The 15,185-nt window shown below is 39.0% G+C and overlaps 1 protein-coding gene across 2 annotated transcripts; it reads left to right on the top strand.

The window, feature by feature from the left end:
* RRAGC (Ras related GTP binding C) lies at positions 1-14,594 on the top strand. 2 transcript variants are annotated; one of them, XM_013950424.2, is made up of 7 exons: positions 1-258; positions 5,584-5,787; positions 6,566-6,765; positions 7,589-7,703; positions 9,233-9,375; positions 11,328-11,476; positions 12,536-14,594. In XM_013950424.2, exons 1-7 carry the CDS (start codon positions 1-3, stop codon positions 12,685-12,687), a joined length of 1,221 nt encoding a protein of 406 aa, XP_013805878.2. In that variant the 3' UTR covers positions 12,688-14,594. The 2 variants fall into 2 exon arrangements, with proteins under 2 accessions (XP_013805878.2, XP_067167678.1); XM_067311577.1 differs by lacking the exon at positions 5,584-5,787.
* Positions 14,595-15,185: the final 591 nt, after the last annotated feature.

Genomic DNA, 15,185 nt, shown 5'->3' with positions numbered 1-15,185 from the left:
ATGGCGCTGCAGTTCGGCGCGGCGGGCGCTGCGGAGGAGCCGGCACTGGTGGGGGGTAGCTTCGGGGCCTCGGACTCGTTCCCCAAAGACTTCGGCTACGGGGAGGAGGAGGAGGAGGCGGAGCTGGAGGGAGGCCCGGGGCCCGGCGGGCCCGGCGGCGGCGCGGGCGGGCCCGGCGGCGGCGCGGGCGGGGCGGACTCCAAGCCCCGGATCCTGCTCATGGGGCTGCGGCGCAGCGGGAAATCCTCCATCCAGAAGGTGAGGGGCGGCTGGCCGCGGCCGCCGCTCCGGTGGCGAGCGCTCTCGGTTTTGTGTTGCTCTGTCGGCAACTTCTCCTTTTCCATGCGGTGGTGTGCGGCGGAGCTAGAGCGAAGGGCGTCTGCCTCAGGTCGGCTGCCGTGGCGATGAGGCTGTGCAGTGTAGGTCGTAGCCTTTGTAGTTCTCCATCTTAACACTTTAAAAAGCAAGGATGCTGGCGTGAAATTTGTCATTAGGTGTTTTCTTATACATATGAAAACTCAGTGCACTTCCGGTGAAGAGTTGAGCTGCGGAGGAAAAGATGGTGTTTTATGCTACTGTTTTGCCTTTTAATCCTTTGAAAGAGACTCCAGCTTCTGTGTCAGCAGAAAGGCAGGCTCTAGTTTACTTTAATACTCTAGCTCAAACGAAGCTTTTTTAATAAAAATAAGAGAAAACTGAACATGCTCAGGTGCATTATAGCTCAGGAAAAGCCTAGTGCTAAGAATGATCCTTGTTTCTCTGTTCAACTTTTTAATGTACAATCCATATTACGAAGCTCTTCTGTGATGTTTGTGGGAAGGAATTGTGAGTGAAATGCAGTGGCTCACAAGCTCTTGACTTACAGGCCTTGAACCTGCTTCTAATGGAAGTGCAGAATCCTTCAGAGCTTTCCTTAAAGGTTTTATGCAGAGAAACCTTTTGCAGATATTGTAGTATAGCAGGTAGGAATCTGCTTTTAGCCATCCTGTGCAGACTACTTACTGGTGGCTTTTAATCTGATGACCTCTATCTTTTGCTGTACACATATTCCTTTATTTGGATAGAGTTTGCAAAATGTACTGTGTCTGTTAGAAAACTCTTCCATTGTGCTAATCTGAAATACGACAGACTGGGCTGTCATTGCGTTTTGGTGTCTCTAGTTATCCCTGCACTATTCAGCCCTAATGCCCCCACTGTATGTGCAGATGCAGTGATTGCATTGAAACTGTTCCTCTAAGCCTCCAGTCATGTGAATATGACAATTGTTCACTAACTCTCATTAGAGATCTTATTACATTGTCCACATTTTTGATCTGTGAATCCTAAAAAGGTAAAGCTAGGGGAAAGCAGTATCACCAAATTTCAGCTAGATTCTTAGACTTTACCAGTCATTTTATAGACATAGTTTTTTTTTTTTTTTTTTTCTAATGACTGAGGCTGATAGCATCGGTTACCTGAGCACCAGTTAAAGTAGGTGTACAGTAAGGGAACAGTGTGACATTGAGTATACAATAAGGTGTGGGATTTAACTGCTGTAAGGTTGCAGACCTAGTTTGGGAATTAGAAGCTGCATTTCTGTTACCCAGGAGTTTGTGCTGGTGCCTGAGTGAGCTACCACGGGAATAATGTGAGAGACTCTTTTCTGGAGTAGCAGGAAGTTTCTCTTCCTCGACAGCCTCCCAGCTTTTAGATCTGTTGAGTTCAAAAACAGTCAATACCAGACCTGACCCTTCTGTCTGGGGGCTAGTTGTTCACCTTGTCAGAGACTAGAGAAACGAGCAATAATCACTGTATGAATTTGCTTTGGGGGAATCTGGAAACTTGTGTGAAAGCGGTTAATTGCTATATCATTCCAGCCTTCTGCTGAGTGCAGTGTTATCAGGAGGCCTTTTACAGCAGACACTGGTGGCCTTGGGGAAGGACTTCTTGCTTTGCTTTGGTCAGGTGGATTTTCTAGACTGAATATTCAGAATCAAAGTGAAGTTAGGAGATGATCTTGGGAATGTGACTGTTGCTTCAGTTCATAAAATGTTTTTTTGAGGGGGAGGGGGCAGACTTGCAATTTATGTAACTGGACTTAATGTTACTTAAAGTTACATAACAGGAACCTGGAGATGGTTAAGATGGAGTACCTGATTTTGATTTTTGTCTTAACTCGGTCACTAAAGTTGCTGATCTGCCTTCATTAGAATTATCACCAGTATATTATTTTCCTTGTTTGTTTTTGGGGAAGGAGGGTATGTGTGGAAAAACCTAAAGCAGCAGCTTGCTTGGAGCTGCTGTATTCCTTTCACTTACACCTATTTTTCTTTAAAGGTGTTAAAAAGACTTCACAAATTGAGGGAGCAGGGAGATAGTCAGAACAGGGCAATTATCTAACATCTGTTCTGTAGCAGTCTCTAATGCTTCAGGAAATCTTACAGCAAGATGTCATGTAGTACTCCTTGTAACTAGTGAATTTCTCTAATAACTGCATGTTTTCCTTCCACTCTCTCCACCTGCTTCCATTCCTGCCCTTCTGTGGTGCCTTCCCCCCCTACCCCCACCCTTCCTCTGGGAAGGTTGAAGCTGAAATTTCTGAGATCATCTGGTTGATAATGGCAGCCTGAGAAATCCCATAAATTGAAACAAGGATTCTAGACAGCATGAAAATGACAAAAACATTGTACACCTTACTGTTGTTAGGGAATCCTTTGAATGTTGCTTTTTGTTGTAACCTGTGAAGCAGATGTTCACTTCCAATTAGTAGATTCTCAAAAGAATCTTGCTGCAATACTGTACCTTTTCTCTCTTTTCAGGGCCCTCCTCTCATCTGCCTGAGCAAATTCTTTAATGGACATCAGGGCAATAGAAATAGTCTTATATTACCTCAAGAAAAAGGGTTTTACAATGTCTGGGAAAAAAAAAAAAGAAAAAGGAGTTTGAAAACCCATTCTGCATTTGGACTTATAGGTAAAGGTGCCTACTTTTATGTGCAGAATGATCTCGTGCTGCAGTGGAGAGACTGGCTGGTTACGATGGGCAAACTGCCTGCTTCAGTTGTACAGGATCTCATTGACGCATACTTTGTGGTCATTTGAGACAACTCCCAGTGGAGGATTCTTTCCTACAGGTTTTTTGCACTGTGAAGACTCCTGGAAAAGTTCTGGCTCTGTTGTTGCCTCCCTTCTGAGGAAAAGAATACGGTTTTATCAACTATAAGCCAGTTATTTATGTTTGCAGACAAAGTGTCTGCAAAGTGTCAAAAAAGGGAAATTATCCTGGATTTGTTATTTTTCTTAGTTCTCAGCAACCTGCAATTCCTGTGTTACCTATTCTTACTTCTTGTGATTTAGAGGTGTTGTTATAATGCACCTGATAAGGTGCCTCGCAATGGCAAGGTTGTTTGATCATGTGCACTTGTAGTGTGGATGTTGTGGAAATCGAAACTCTCACTTGAAGTATAGGATTACTGTTTCTCTGGAGGTCAGGAAAACTTTTCTTTGCATGGGTCCAGAGAACATTTCAGCTAGGGTGACACTCTGATTATGACTGAACTCTGATAGGTAAAAACAGGTGCTTCCTTGGGGAGTGCATTCTGAGATGAATGTTGTTGGGGGAGTGAGCATGCTAGACAAGTTCACCTGATTCACCTGGTGGTTCCCAGGGAGGGTAACTACATAAAAATTGAGATAATTATTGATTTTAAAAAAGAAAAAAGCAGAAAAAAAAGAGAAAAGTTTGGCACTCAAGAAACAAATCAAAAGCCCTGAGAACTTGCTGATCACAGCAGGTCAAACCTGAACAGGAAATTCACAAGGCTTTAAACAAACAAACAAACAAAAAAAGGAGTGCATTGTAAAGGGTGCTCAAGCTGACAGTGAAAATTTCTTTAAGTACCATAAAAGCAGGAAGACTTGCCAGGGAATTGATGAGACCATTGAATGACAAAAATGTAAAATGAGCACTTGTGAATGGTTAAGTTGTAGCTAAGAAGCTCTACAGATTCTGAAGAGTTTTTCTAGCCTTGTCTGCTCTGTCTGTGTATGCCTTGTGTAAACTGCTAGGTTTCAGAGTTAGCTGCATGCTTCCAGTCAGATTCTTCCACAGCCTTTCTTTGCTTTATCAAAGTTGCATAAGCTAGTAAGACTAGGGATAGCTATTAGGTATTAAAAATGGAATTAGATCAAAACTGTGCCCTGGTTCCCCTATTTAGTGTAAAACCAGCTGGGGAATATTAATTTGAAGAAACACTTTGCTTTGGGAGGGAGGGAAAAGGGAGGTGATGACATTGCTTCTCAGACCCATCTGCTTTAAACTTGATTCACTATTTCTGTCCTGCTCCCTGTGAGTTCCAAAGAAAGAGTATTGATTTTCAGAATCCTTTAAAACTGTTCTTCAAACCCTGGGGAATTTCTAGCCCTTGTCATACAGCTGGTACCCATCTGAGCACTGTTCTCATTTTTCCATACAACTGTCTTGCTGTCTTAAACCTTGTTCAGATCTTGGGTTCCTCACATGTTTGCCTTGAGCAGGTGAATTTCTTTCCCCTTGTTCTTAATCTAGTTTGATGTATTTGTACCTCGCTAAAAAATCCATTAACTGTGCTGGGTTTTTTTTGTTTGTCTTGTAGTATAGTGTTGTTTGACAGAGAGTGCTGCAGTTGGTCTCTTTAATGGCTGACTTCTAGAATTGTGTGAAGTGTGTGTGTGTGTATATAAACAACAGTGCTTCATAAATAGCATCTTGCTTTTTGCTGTCTTGGCATTAAACCACCTCACCAGCCAGGGTGACTTTTGTAATATACAGTTCAGTCTCTTTAGTATAATATTTGCTGTTTAAGAAGATTGCTTTAATTACAGGCTGTTCTGCTATGGGGATACATGCTTGCATTTGTTCAGGAAAGGGCTAAAATCCCAGCTGAGGTTTTTGAGTACTAACAATTAGTACATTTATCATCACTGCAGCTTAACTATTTATTGACTAGCGTGGAATCTTTAATCTTCCATTTAGGACGCTTGAAGGGAGAGTGTCAACAGAGATAATTCATTTGGCAACAGATGGCAAACTACCTAGTTATTCACATATCTAAAACTGGAATCTATTATTTTTGTACACTTTTATTGTAGTTCAGGAGCAGTCTGATTATGTGGTGCCAAAATACTCAGTACCAGACTAAAAGCAATCCTAGAAAGCAATTTCTAGGACTGGAAAGGAACTGTTCTGAAAGCTTGCAGTTGCTTAATATAGCAGATTTATACTTGATGATAATTGGCTATTATAGCAAAATTTGAAAATACTATGTTAAATTTACAAGGGAAAAAAAAAAGGGTTGTCTTTGTCTTTAGGTGGTAGCATTATTTAGACTTGTAAAAATGTTTAACTGAATTCAGTTGCCTAGTTCTGCTCAACAGTACATTATTTCCTTAGCTGATGCAAGAAGCTGTCTCTTCACCAACACAAAAAAACCTAGTAGCTGTAGGATAGTGTAGGATAGCTGTACACTTTAGAATGGACAAACCTTCTTGTAAGATTTAAGTCACAGAGCTTTTATCAATCTATTTTAAGACAAAGTCAAGACTATAATTAGTGTTCTTTTAACAGGTGGTATTCCACAAAATGTCTCCCAACGAGACTCTGTTCTTGGAAAGTACCAACAAGATCTACAAAGATGATATTTCCAACAGTTCATTTGTGAATTTCCAAATATGGGATTTTCCTGGACAGATGGACTTTTTTGATCCAACATTTGATTATGAGATGATCTTCAGAGGAACAGGTGCTCTAATATATGTTATCGATGCCCAGGTAAATACAAATCACTAAGAACAGCAAAGTTTTCTTGTGTCTTTGTGTGTGTGTGAGGAATGATCAGGAAAGCAATAATTTATATTTTTTTGGTAAATTCTTAAAGCATCTCTTATGTATGGAAGTGTGTTTTGGCAACCGAACTTTTGCCATGTGATTTAGTTTTGTGAATTGACTAGGTGGAACACACACTCCCAGTGAAGAGAGTGGCAAAGGACAAGTACTCTGAACTTGTCCCCTTCCACTGAGTAGTGAGAACCTGCTGTGCTAGATAGCCTGAATAATCCCCTCCCTCTTCCGTTGACTACCACAGAATTCTTTTAATAACAGCACACTTCTGACCTCAGTCTCATAGAACTGGTATCATTAGGTATCTGGCAGCTTCTAATGAACTTAGGAGGTAACTCTGTTAGAGGGTCCCTGGTTATTGGGACTGTCCTGATGATCACTGCTGCATTCTGCTGGAGCTGAAGTATAACCTGCCTGTAAGGAAAGCTTCTTTAATACCCTGTGGAAATTCATCTTGTACTATGAAGCCATAGGGCCTAGTTTTGTACAGCTGAGCCTTATGTAGCTAATGAAACTTAATTTACAGAACTGAACCTAAAACTTGCTACTTGGTTTTCTGATTTTCCAAAGTATTCTTTTCTCCCATGCTTCTGTTTCGGTACAAAAGTAAAATGAAATTCTAGTACTGAATTATTTTATCCTTGTGCAGAACGGAATAGTTATTGGAGCTAAAGCCATTTTATTAATTCCTGCCAAAACTGATTTACAGGATGACTACATGGAAGCTTTAACAAAACTCCACACCACAGTTTCTAAAGCCTACAAGGTCAATCCAGAAATGAACTTTGAAGTTTTTATTCATAAAGTTGATGGTTTATCAGATGACCATAAAATAGAAACTCAGAGGGATATTCATCAGAGGGCCAATGATGACCTTACAGATGCTGGGCTTGAAAAACTTCACCTTAGGTGAGTGAGACATTCTGGCATATGTGATCTTACTGTTGCTGATATGTATACAGATGAATAGCTCTTAGTTTTAATAGTGGATTGGAACGAGGTCTTGTTAGTTCCTTAAGACTGCGCAGACTCTTATTATAAAATGTATCACGATGTTTGGCCAAGTCTCAGCTGTTTAGTTGACTAAAATAAGGCAAGCTTCAAAGTTGGTCTTGTCTTGCTTTCAGGCAGCCTAACAGGCCAAATTTGTACATATGACCTAGAGAGCCAGGGAAGAGAGGGGGAAGCTGCCTCTCTCTTCTAGTACTGTCTACCACTGACTTTTCAGTATGCTTGTTTTTAAAAGCTTAGTCTCTTACTTGATATTTGGGTCATTGCTTAAGAATCTTGTACCGATAAGTTTAAAATGATGTATCTCTCTGTTTTTACTGGTGTCTTGAATCTCATAGAGTGTTAAAGTATTGCCAGTATTTCAGTGCTGTGTGACAAAGTGGAGAGACCGGAACAGGATTTTAAGAGATCTAGTTAAGCATTTAAGTCTTTTGCATTAAGCATTCTGTATGCAAAGTCTGTTGTGAAAATGTGCTCAAATTTCTGTCTCTTCTCCCATCTCATGGAGAGGGGAGAATCTGTTTCATGTACTTATTCAGCAAAGAGGTTCTTGATGTAGCAACAGCAGAATACATTTGTGATAATGGATCCTGGTTAAAACATCAGGCTTTGAATGTTAGAAAACATAGCTTTAACACTTCTATTTCAACTCTGATTATATTTTTGAATCTTCTTACTCTTTTTTTTTTCTTTTTTTCTTTTCCCTCCCCGCTCATCTCAGCTTTTATTTGACCAGTATCTATGACCATTCAATATTTGAAGCCTTCAGTAAAGTGGTACAGAAGCTAATTCCGCAACTGCCAACACTGGAAAATCTACTAAATATCTTTATATCAGTAAGTGTTAAGCTAACTAATCTAAGAGAATTCTAAGTGAAACCTTTGGAACAGCAGGGCAAGTCCTTCTGCTAAGGAACATTGGCTAGATCTGTGTTTGGGAGATTCAGGTGGCACTCTGATATTGGTGTACTCTGCTGGCACCATTGTCTGCATTTGAAGCTCTTTATCAGAGCTAAATTGTATTGATGCGTGTGTTTTCCAGGTTTCTCAAAATACTGACAAAGCATAGTTTGACCAGTTATAACTGTTGATACAGCAGGTTTCTGCCAACACAGCATACTAATTAGTCTGTTAAGGCACTTAATTATGTAATGTAGCTGTGCTGGCAAGAGATTTTTTTTCATGACATGAATTTGGCTTTAAACTAAAGCGTTGATTTGATGTGACCTGTGAGCCATTTGCCCTTGTTCTTATAGTGTTTGTGGAGGTTATTCGTGACATAAGATTTTGCTGTGTTATGCTTTAAATGAAATAAAATATGAAGCCAGGGACAAGGCTGAAGTAGCCTGTCTTTCATCTAAGCTATGGTTGTGAAGCTGTTGCAGGCACAGGGACAGCACAGAAAAAGATAGTTGGGATTGAGAGATATGTGGTTCAGAAGCATCACCCTATGCTACTGTAATGCTTGTTTCCTGTATTGGTAGAGGACTCTAATAACCCAGTCCAGTAGATAATGGGCGCATTTATGGTACTGAGCAGCAAGAGCATTAGAGAATCAAGTGGGACTCTGATGCCAAAAGGATAAGTTGGATGTCTTCAAGACGTTACCTTGGGTACACCGACTGGCTAGGAGGAAGTGAAAATAAATGCTCCTGGTATATAAACAGAAACTAAGCTTTGCCAGAAATCCATAGTGATAACTTATATGAGAACTCACTCACTTAACAGCAGAAGGCTTCTGAAATTATGATGAACACATGCACTATGTCAAAGTGCTCAGTTACAAACGGGATAATACAATTGTTTTGGTGCTCTTCCTTATTCACAACAGCCATAATATGATACTCTTCCTGGAGTCATAAGTTTAGAAGCTGACTTTATTTGCTCTGCATGTCAAGCTACAAAGCAGCTGCCTCATATAGAAACTAAATTGCCAAGACACTAGAAATATGTGTTGACACTTATATTTTACTACTATAAAGTAACTCATCTCCGAGTTTGCTCCAGCAGGTAAATGTGAATGTGTACCTCTTCTGGTGTTAACAGAATCACGAAAGGTGAAAACTGCCAAATTTGGGTTCTGGAAGTATGGTAAAAAGTAACCTTAATTATGATCTGGTAGCTTATAAGCTAAAAAGAATTCTAATCAATCCCAAGTCCTATTTTGTCAACTAGAATGTGATGTTGGTATGTTCTACAGCAACCAGGGTACTGTATCTATAAACTATACACTTTGCTGTTTTAAGCCTCTAAATTGGTTATGTTTAAACCATTACCTGCTTTAAGAATGTGAAAGTGTATGACTTCTACTGAAGATAAAATACAGTTATCTTAAAAATTCATCCAAATTCTTTCTCTTTCTGAAGAATTCAGGCATTGAAAAAGCTTTTCTCTTCGATGTAGTCAGCAAAATCTACATCGCAACAGACAGTTCCCCTGTGGACATGCAGTCATATGAGTTGTGCTGTGACATGATTGATGTAGTGATAGATGTTTCCTGTATATATGGGTAAGTGATGAATACTCTTAGGAAAAAAAAAGTCCTTAAAAGTTGTAGAATAGGTTGCAAACTATGCAAGTGGTGTTGGCTTCGTCATCCAACAAGATGCTATCAATTGGTCTGTAAAGCACATTCTTTCTGCGAGTGATTAGAAAAAAACTAACTGATTAGGTAGCTGGATTAAGCATACATGATCAGTTTGTTTCCTTCTCCTTCCACTCATGTCCCTGGAAAACCATTTGACATTTCTGAAAGCCAAGTAGTTAATGTAAAATGTGAATACTGCTGTGTCACATTCGGCATGGTAGATGTGTGTTAGCACCTACAACAATTGGTAATGATAACATACCACAGCTCATTAGTATAACTTGCAATCACATTGCTCTGTTACTTCCCGCTATCTGGACAGAGTACCTTTTGCCAGGTCAGCTCAGCTTTTGTTAACTTTCTCTGAGGAATGCATGTATTTTTATGACTGAATTATAGTTCAGAATGGTTTTTGAAGTGGCTCTGGAGGAGTGTTAACTTAATTTAGAACTGTGGTTGTAGCCTGCTAACAAATTTTGCAATGCTTACTGGCCTGTCTCCTGGATGGTCAACCCAGGGTTGAGTAGTTTTTTGTTTTGTCCTGTTTTTTACAGGAGTGGGCGCTTAGGAGTAGCTCTGCAATGCATCTATTGCTTCAAAAATTATTTAACCAACATTAATAATTTGCAAATATGAAGTGGTATCCTAATCTTTACTTGTAAAAACAGGCTGCCTTAGCTTAATGGAAAAACAGAGGCCTCCCTCGCCCCTCACTGGCTGTAAAGTTTGTCTTCTGTCCTTTTAGCTGCAAGTAGTCATTGTATGGCCTGAAGTGTAAACATTCTAAAAGCAGGAATGTACTGGCTAACCCTTCTCTCTGGAATGGCAACTTTGAATCCTTTTGAGGGGCTTGTTCTGTCCCTGCTACTGCTCTTCTTTTGTGTTCCTATGATACCCAACTGAAGTAGTTAGGAGGGTAACCTGTGGAAATATGTGGAACTAGCATCTTATGTTTAACCTCCTTTCTATTCACTTCTCTGTCATGCTGTTAGATACAGGGAAGTTTATTTTTTGTAAAGTGCATGCTTATACTTCAAACTCTAACTAAAAACTTAGTAACAAGCATTATATTAGCCAGAAAGCTTATGGGGGGGGGTGAGGAGTAGGAGAGAGCAATATTTATTGTAATTTTGTTTGTACCTTTTTCCTATGCAAGACTAGCGCTTCTCATGTCAGACTAGTTCTATTAGTCAAAGTTACAAGAGACCGAACAGGCCAGAGGTAGCACTTGGACTGGAATCTCCACTGTGACCTCAATTATCAGTATCTTCATAAAGTAAAAGAATGTGGACAAAGGAAGCCTTTGGATTAGTTTACAGAAACTAACTTCACTGTGACGTCACTTTCTTAAAATTGCATAAAACTCCTGTATTAGAATCTTCAAACCAACCATTTGATATCGTACTGTGGTAATGCAAATACAATGAGACAGTGTGCTGCAGTGACTTTTTGGTTTGAAGGTAAACTATTTCATAACTAATGTACTATATCCATTAAGAATGCTCAGCTGTAAGCTGGAAACAATATTGCCTAAATAGTCACAGCTTTTAGTTTGATATCAAAAGAATGTGTGCCGAGAGCTTGGTCTTAATTATGTTCAGATAAGATATTTTATTCTAGCAAAGGTTTTTTCTCTGTCTAGGTCTAGCTTTCATTTAATACTGAGAGACTTAAGAGGTGATAATGGTCATACTTATATGATAATAATGAGACCTGCACTGCAGGTTTTTCACTTGCTCACCATTCAGTATGAGTAATATTCTTCCTGCTGTTTCTCTACTGCATTTAACAGGTATTAAATATTTGTCTCAAAGTTACTTATGCATGCCTTACTATATGACAGCTTGGGGGTGCTTTAACTCTTTCTTTCTTAGGTTAAAGGAAGATGGCACTGGAAGTGCTTATGATAAAGAGTCAATGGCAATTATCAAGCTCAATAACACAACTGTCCTGTACTTAAAGGAAGTAACAAAGTTTCTGGCATTAGTCTGCATTCTTAGAGAAGAGAGTTTTGAGCGCAAAGGTAAGGACTTCCCTGATTGAATGGCTTTTATTCAATAAATTTTATCAACTGTAAAAGTTTAATATGACTTTATAAGTCACCTTAGTTTTGTATGACTGAATTTGTTTAATTTCTTGGGGGGGGGTTGTCCCTTGTTAGGGAGATAGTATAAAGAGGTCTTATTTTTATTCTTGTGAGTCATTGCTCTAATCACTGTCCTCCTGCTATAAGATGACTTGCGTAGCTAACCTGGCCTGTGTCACTAGCATCTGCTATAGTAGAGTCAGTCGAATGGAGTAATGCTTATTTTGTTCTGCTGGACAGCTTTCATATTGTGACTAGGTATATTCTCTATTACTTGTGTCACACTAAAGTAATGTTTTTAACATATGACTGAAGAAATCAACAGAGTAAGCTAGTGCAGCAATGTAGTTAATACTTGCAACAGTGTTGAATGCATTCCAGGTTTAACCAAGTATGTAGTTGCTTGGAGCTAGAGTAGATAAAAGAGATTGTTGGTCTTGCGTATGTTACAGGGTAGAAATGAGGGCACAGGCTCTAATTTCAAAGTAAATGACTTAAATGGGGGCAGTGCTTGCCTTGGCAGTCACAGACTGTTCAAAAGAGGAAAAGTAGGTGTGTTCTCTTAATAACTTTGCTGTATTTGATCTTGACAGTTAGGATATGTCAATGTTGCAACCAAAAAAAGTGCATGATTGTGTTCAAGTGACAATCATGATGCCATATCATATTGAACTGATTCATATGTATAAGACAGTTTTGTTTAAGGGTAGAGTCTTGCGTTGTCCCCCTATCTGCTGTTTAATATATGTGTGTGTATATATACACCTTGCCTTTCAAATGAGTACCTTGTTTCTAAATACTGAGAGAGTCTAAATAAATATTGGCATCAGTAAAACTTGACTGTTAAATCTTTTGAACTCTGGTTCATACTAAAATAAGTAGTGAAATAGCTGTTTACTAAATGAAAAATGTTGTTAACTGTCAAGTTCTGTTGATTATATAAATGTGCCAAGCTGAGCACACTTTTTCCTGTCCCCTTCCCCTCCTTCCTGACAGGTCTGATAGACTACAATTTTCATTGCTTCCGCAAAGCTATTCACGAGGTCTTTGAAGTAGGTGTTGCCTCCCACAGAACCTGCAACCATCAAGCAAGCACCTCAAATATGAAAGCAGTGACTCACAATGGCACACCTAGGAATGCAGTCTAGAGGAAAATTGAAGACATGGGACAGACTTTTGTCAGCTCTTCAATCCAATCCAAAGTTAAGTTTTTGTGGAACAAGAGAAGACCAGTCTGAAAGCCTGGAGCATGTTTCACAGGAGAAGAGCAACGCTAACTTTGGAACAGCAGCTTGTAACTCGTGTTGGACAACTGAAACTACTGTAAAAACGCTTTGAGGCCAGTGGAGTTAGAAATGTCAATTTGAAACGAGCTTTATTCCAAGTACGGTGTTTTTGCAGTTCGGAGTCCTATTTTAACAGTCTGGCCGTGACTGAAGGAAGGACTGCCTGGTCAAAGATTACAAACGATCGAGTTGAGTTTAATGTGAAACACTGAATAGTCACTTGCTCAACTTTTTGTTTGTTTGTTAATTATTCTGTAGAATATCCTTTTTTTTTTTTCTTGAGTTTAATCTTTTGTCACGCAAGAAAATTGGTGATGTTAATATTTAGGCTTGTGCAACTCATGCTTTTTTGTTTTGTGAGGCTGGTCTCACAAATCATTCCATAAAATTACTTTTGCTCTCCCCAGTTTGCTCAGAGTATTCCAGTAAATTCTGTATTTGTTAAGTGGATGCAAGATAGAGCTCTGTTCTGATGATTCCATGTTTGCTTGGAGGACTGAGCTGAAGCTTCATTTTAAGAAATCTTGATACTTTGCTTTCAGACAACACTTCGTTGTGCACCCCTTTCATTGGGAGGGAAGTAGTAAAACCAGAAATGGCCTACCTGCTCTGTTTTGCAAAAACACAGATGTCTTAAATCTGTGTGATTAATTCTAGTCACAAAACGATTGCATGGTTAACTAAACTGAAATGTCTGCCATCTGTTGGATTAAATCAACCACTTTCAGCTATTTCTGTATGAAGAAATGACCAAATTACTAACTTGTGATAGAAGATCTCTCTTTACTCTCTGACTAATAATCAAGACAATTTCTAGGAAAATGTCTGAAGGTGTTATCTTTGCATAGCAATTAAATATCAGAGTGCTACAGCCTACTAATACCGGTAATTCAGAGTACAGTGATTCCATACTGTGGTAAACAGCTTGTTTGCCACCATGCAATCTTGAGTAGAATAGCATATTCTATGATCTTGTGAATGCTGACTGTCATACTATGGGAAGTATATCTGAACTGTTTTCATCTAATTTATTGATATTACTGCAGATGTCATATTGTACATCAGTTTTGTTGAGTAATAAGCTCAGCTACTGTCTCATACAGATCTTCCCTCTTTTTACCTATCCCTATGTATGCATGGGTGTTCAGAAGCCACTGGACCAACTGACTATACAAGTGCCACTATAAAACACTTCTGTAAGAAGATGTGTATCTAAGTGATATCTGCAACTGATGTATTTCTGTGGTCAGTTATATCCAGGATTGCTTCTATGTTTATAGAATGGATTTTCATTGAGCTATGTAAAAATGAATAGACATGCATTTACATTAGGGTGTGGGCACATACTATGTAACTGTATTTTTTGCTTTGTTTTAAAGATGTTGTATGATACTCAATACATAAAGGATCTGCTCCAAAAATTACTCATGTCAGTAGGAGACTTGGGAATTCCAGTATTCTTGTTCAGGTCTCTAATGGCAGTTGTATTTCTAAATCTAGCCTCGGCCCTTTTTTTGGTAACAGAACTGCAGTTTCTGGAAGTGCAATTTTATGAAAGTGCTGCTGGCTTGTAAGATCAGGTTTGGTGGCTTGCAAGCTGTATCAGTGTTCAGTTACCTCAAGGTGAGAGGAGAAAGAACTGGCAAGATAACAGGAAGTAACAAATCATTCCCATTTGTGTGGTGAGATTTCCATGTTCTGAGTACATGTGTATGTTCCCCTCTTTCTATCTTCAGTCTCTATATGATTCTGTGCTAATAAAATTAAAAAAAAAATTGTAGCACTATTGTTTCTGTTGGCGGGTGAGAAAATTCAATAGAAGTATACCAAAATCAGCCATACGGTTAAAGAAATAAGAAAAATACCTTTTAACTTCACTGATTTTTAGAAAGAATATAAATATATTCTTTCTACATGGGGCTCTAAACATTTCAGCCAACCTTAGCTTTCCTCTTCATTTAAAACTGACTCTGTATTAAATACTCATTTTTCAGAAGACGGTTCTAGACTTGTAAGGAATATTAATGATAAAGTGACTTGTTCTCTTGTCTTGAATCCTGAGCATTAGGTTGTATGCTGAAATTTTGCCTTCTGTTTTTTGTTTGCTTTGCTGGCATTGCCTTTACTAACAGTAAATAGTAGCTTCTCAGAACAGAACACTTTTTCTACTGTTACCAGCAAAAAATCTGAACATTATTAACTCTGAAAGTTAAATTTGTCTCTTGTAAGGAGCAAGATATTTCTCTAGCTTACTGAATCTAGTTTTAACTTCTTTTCTGACAGATTAATACAAATTTAAGTTGGCTTTTGCTGTTTAGGGAGGGTATTACTTAACTTGCTGCTGCTTTAGCAAGGCTGTT

This window comes from Apteryx mantelli, chromosome 27, assembly GCF_036417845.1.
Source record: "Apteryx mantelli isolate bAptMan1 chromosome 27, bAptMan1.hap1, whole genome shotgun sequence".
Classification (NCBI taxonomy): domain Eukaryota; kingdom Metazoa; phylum Chordata; class Aves; order Apterygiformes; family Apterygidae; genus Apteryx; species Apteryx mantelli.
The sequence above is the reverse complement of the archived record's forward strand: the minus strand, read 5'-3'. Positions and strand labels throughout refer to the sequence as shown.

What these genes read in the sequence shown, in the direction of transcription:
- RRAGC (XM_013950424.2), top strand. Translation starts at nt 1, where the DNA reads ATGGCGCTGCAGTTCGGCGCGGCGGGCGCTGCGGAGGAGCCGGCACTG. An exon ending in TATATGTTATCGATGCCCAG is followed by an intron (nt 5,788 to 6,565) that starts GTAAATACAAAT and finishes ACTGATTTACAG; the next exon opens with GATGACTACATGGAAGCTTT. An exon ending in TACTAAATATCTTTATATCA is followed by an intron (nt 7,704 to 9,232) that starts GTAAGTGTTAAG and finishes CTCTTTCTGAAG; the next exon opens with AATTCAGGCATTGAAAAAGC.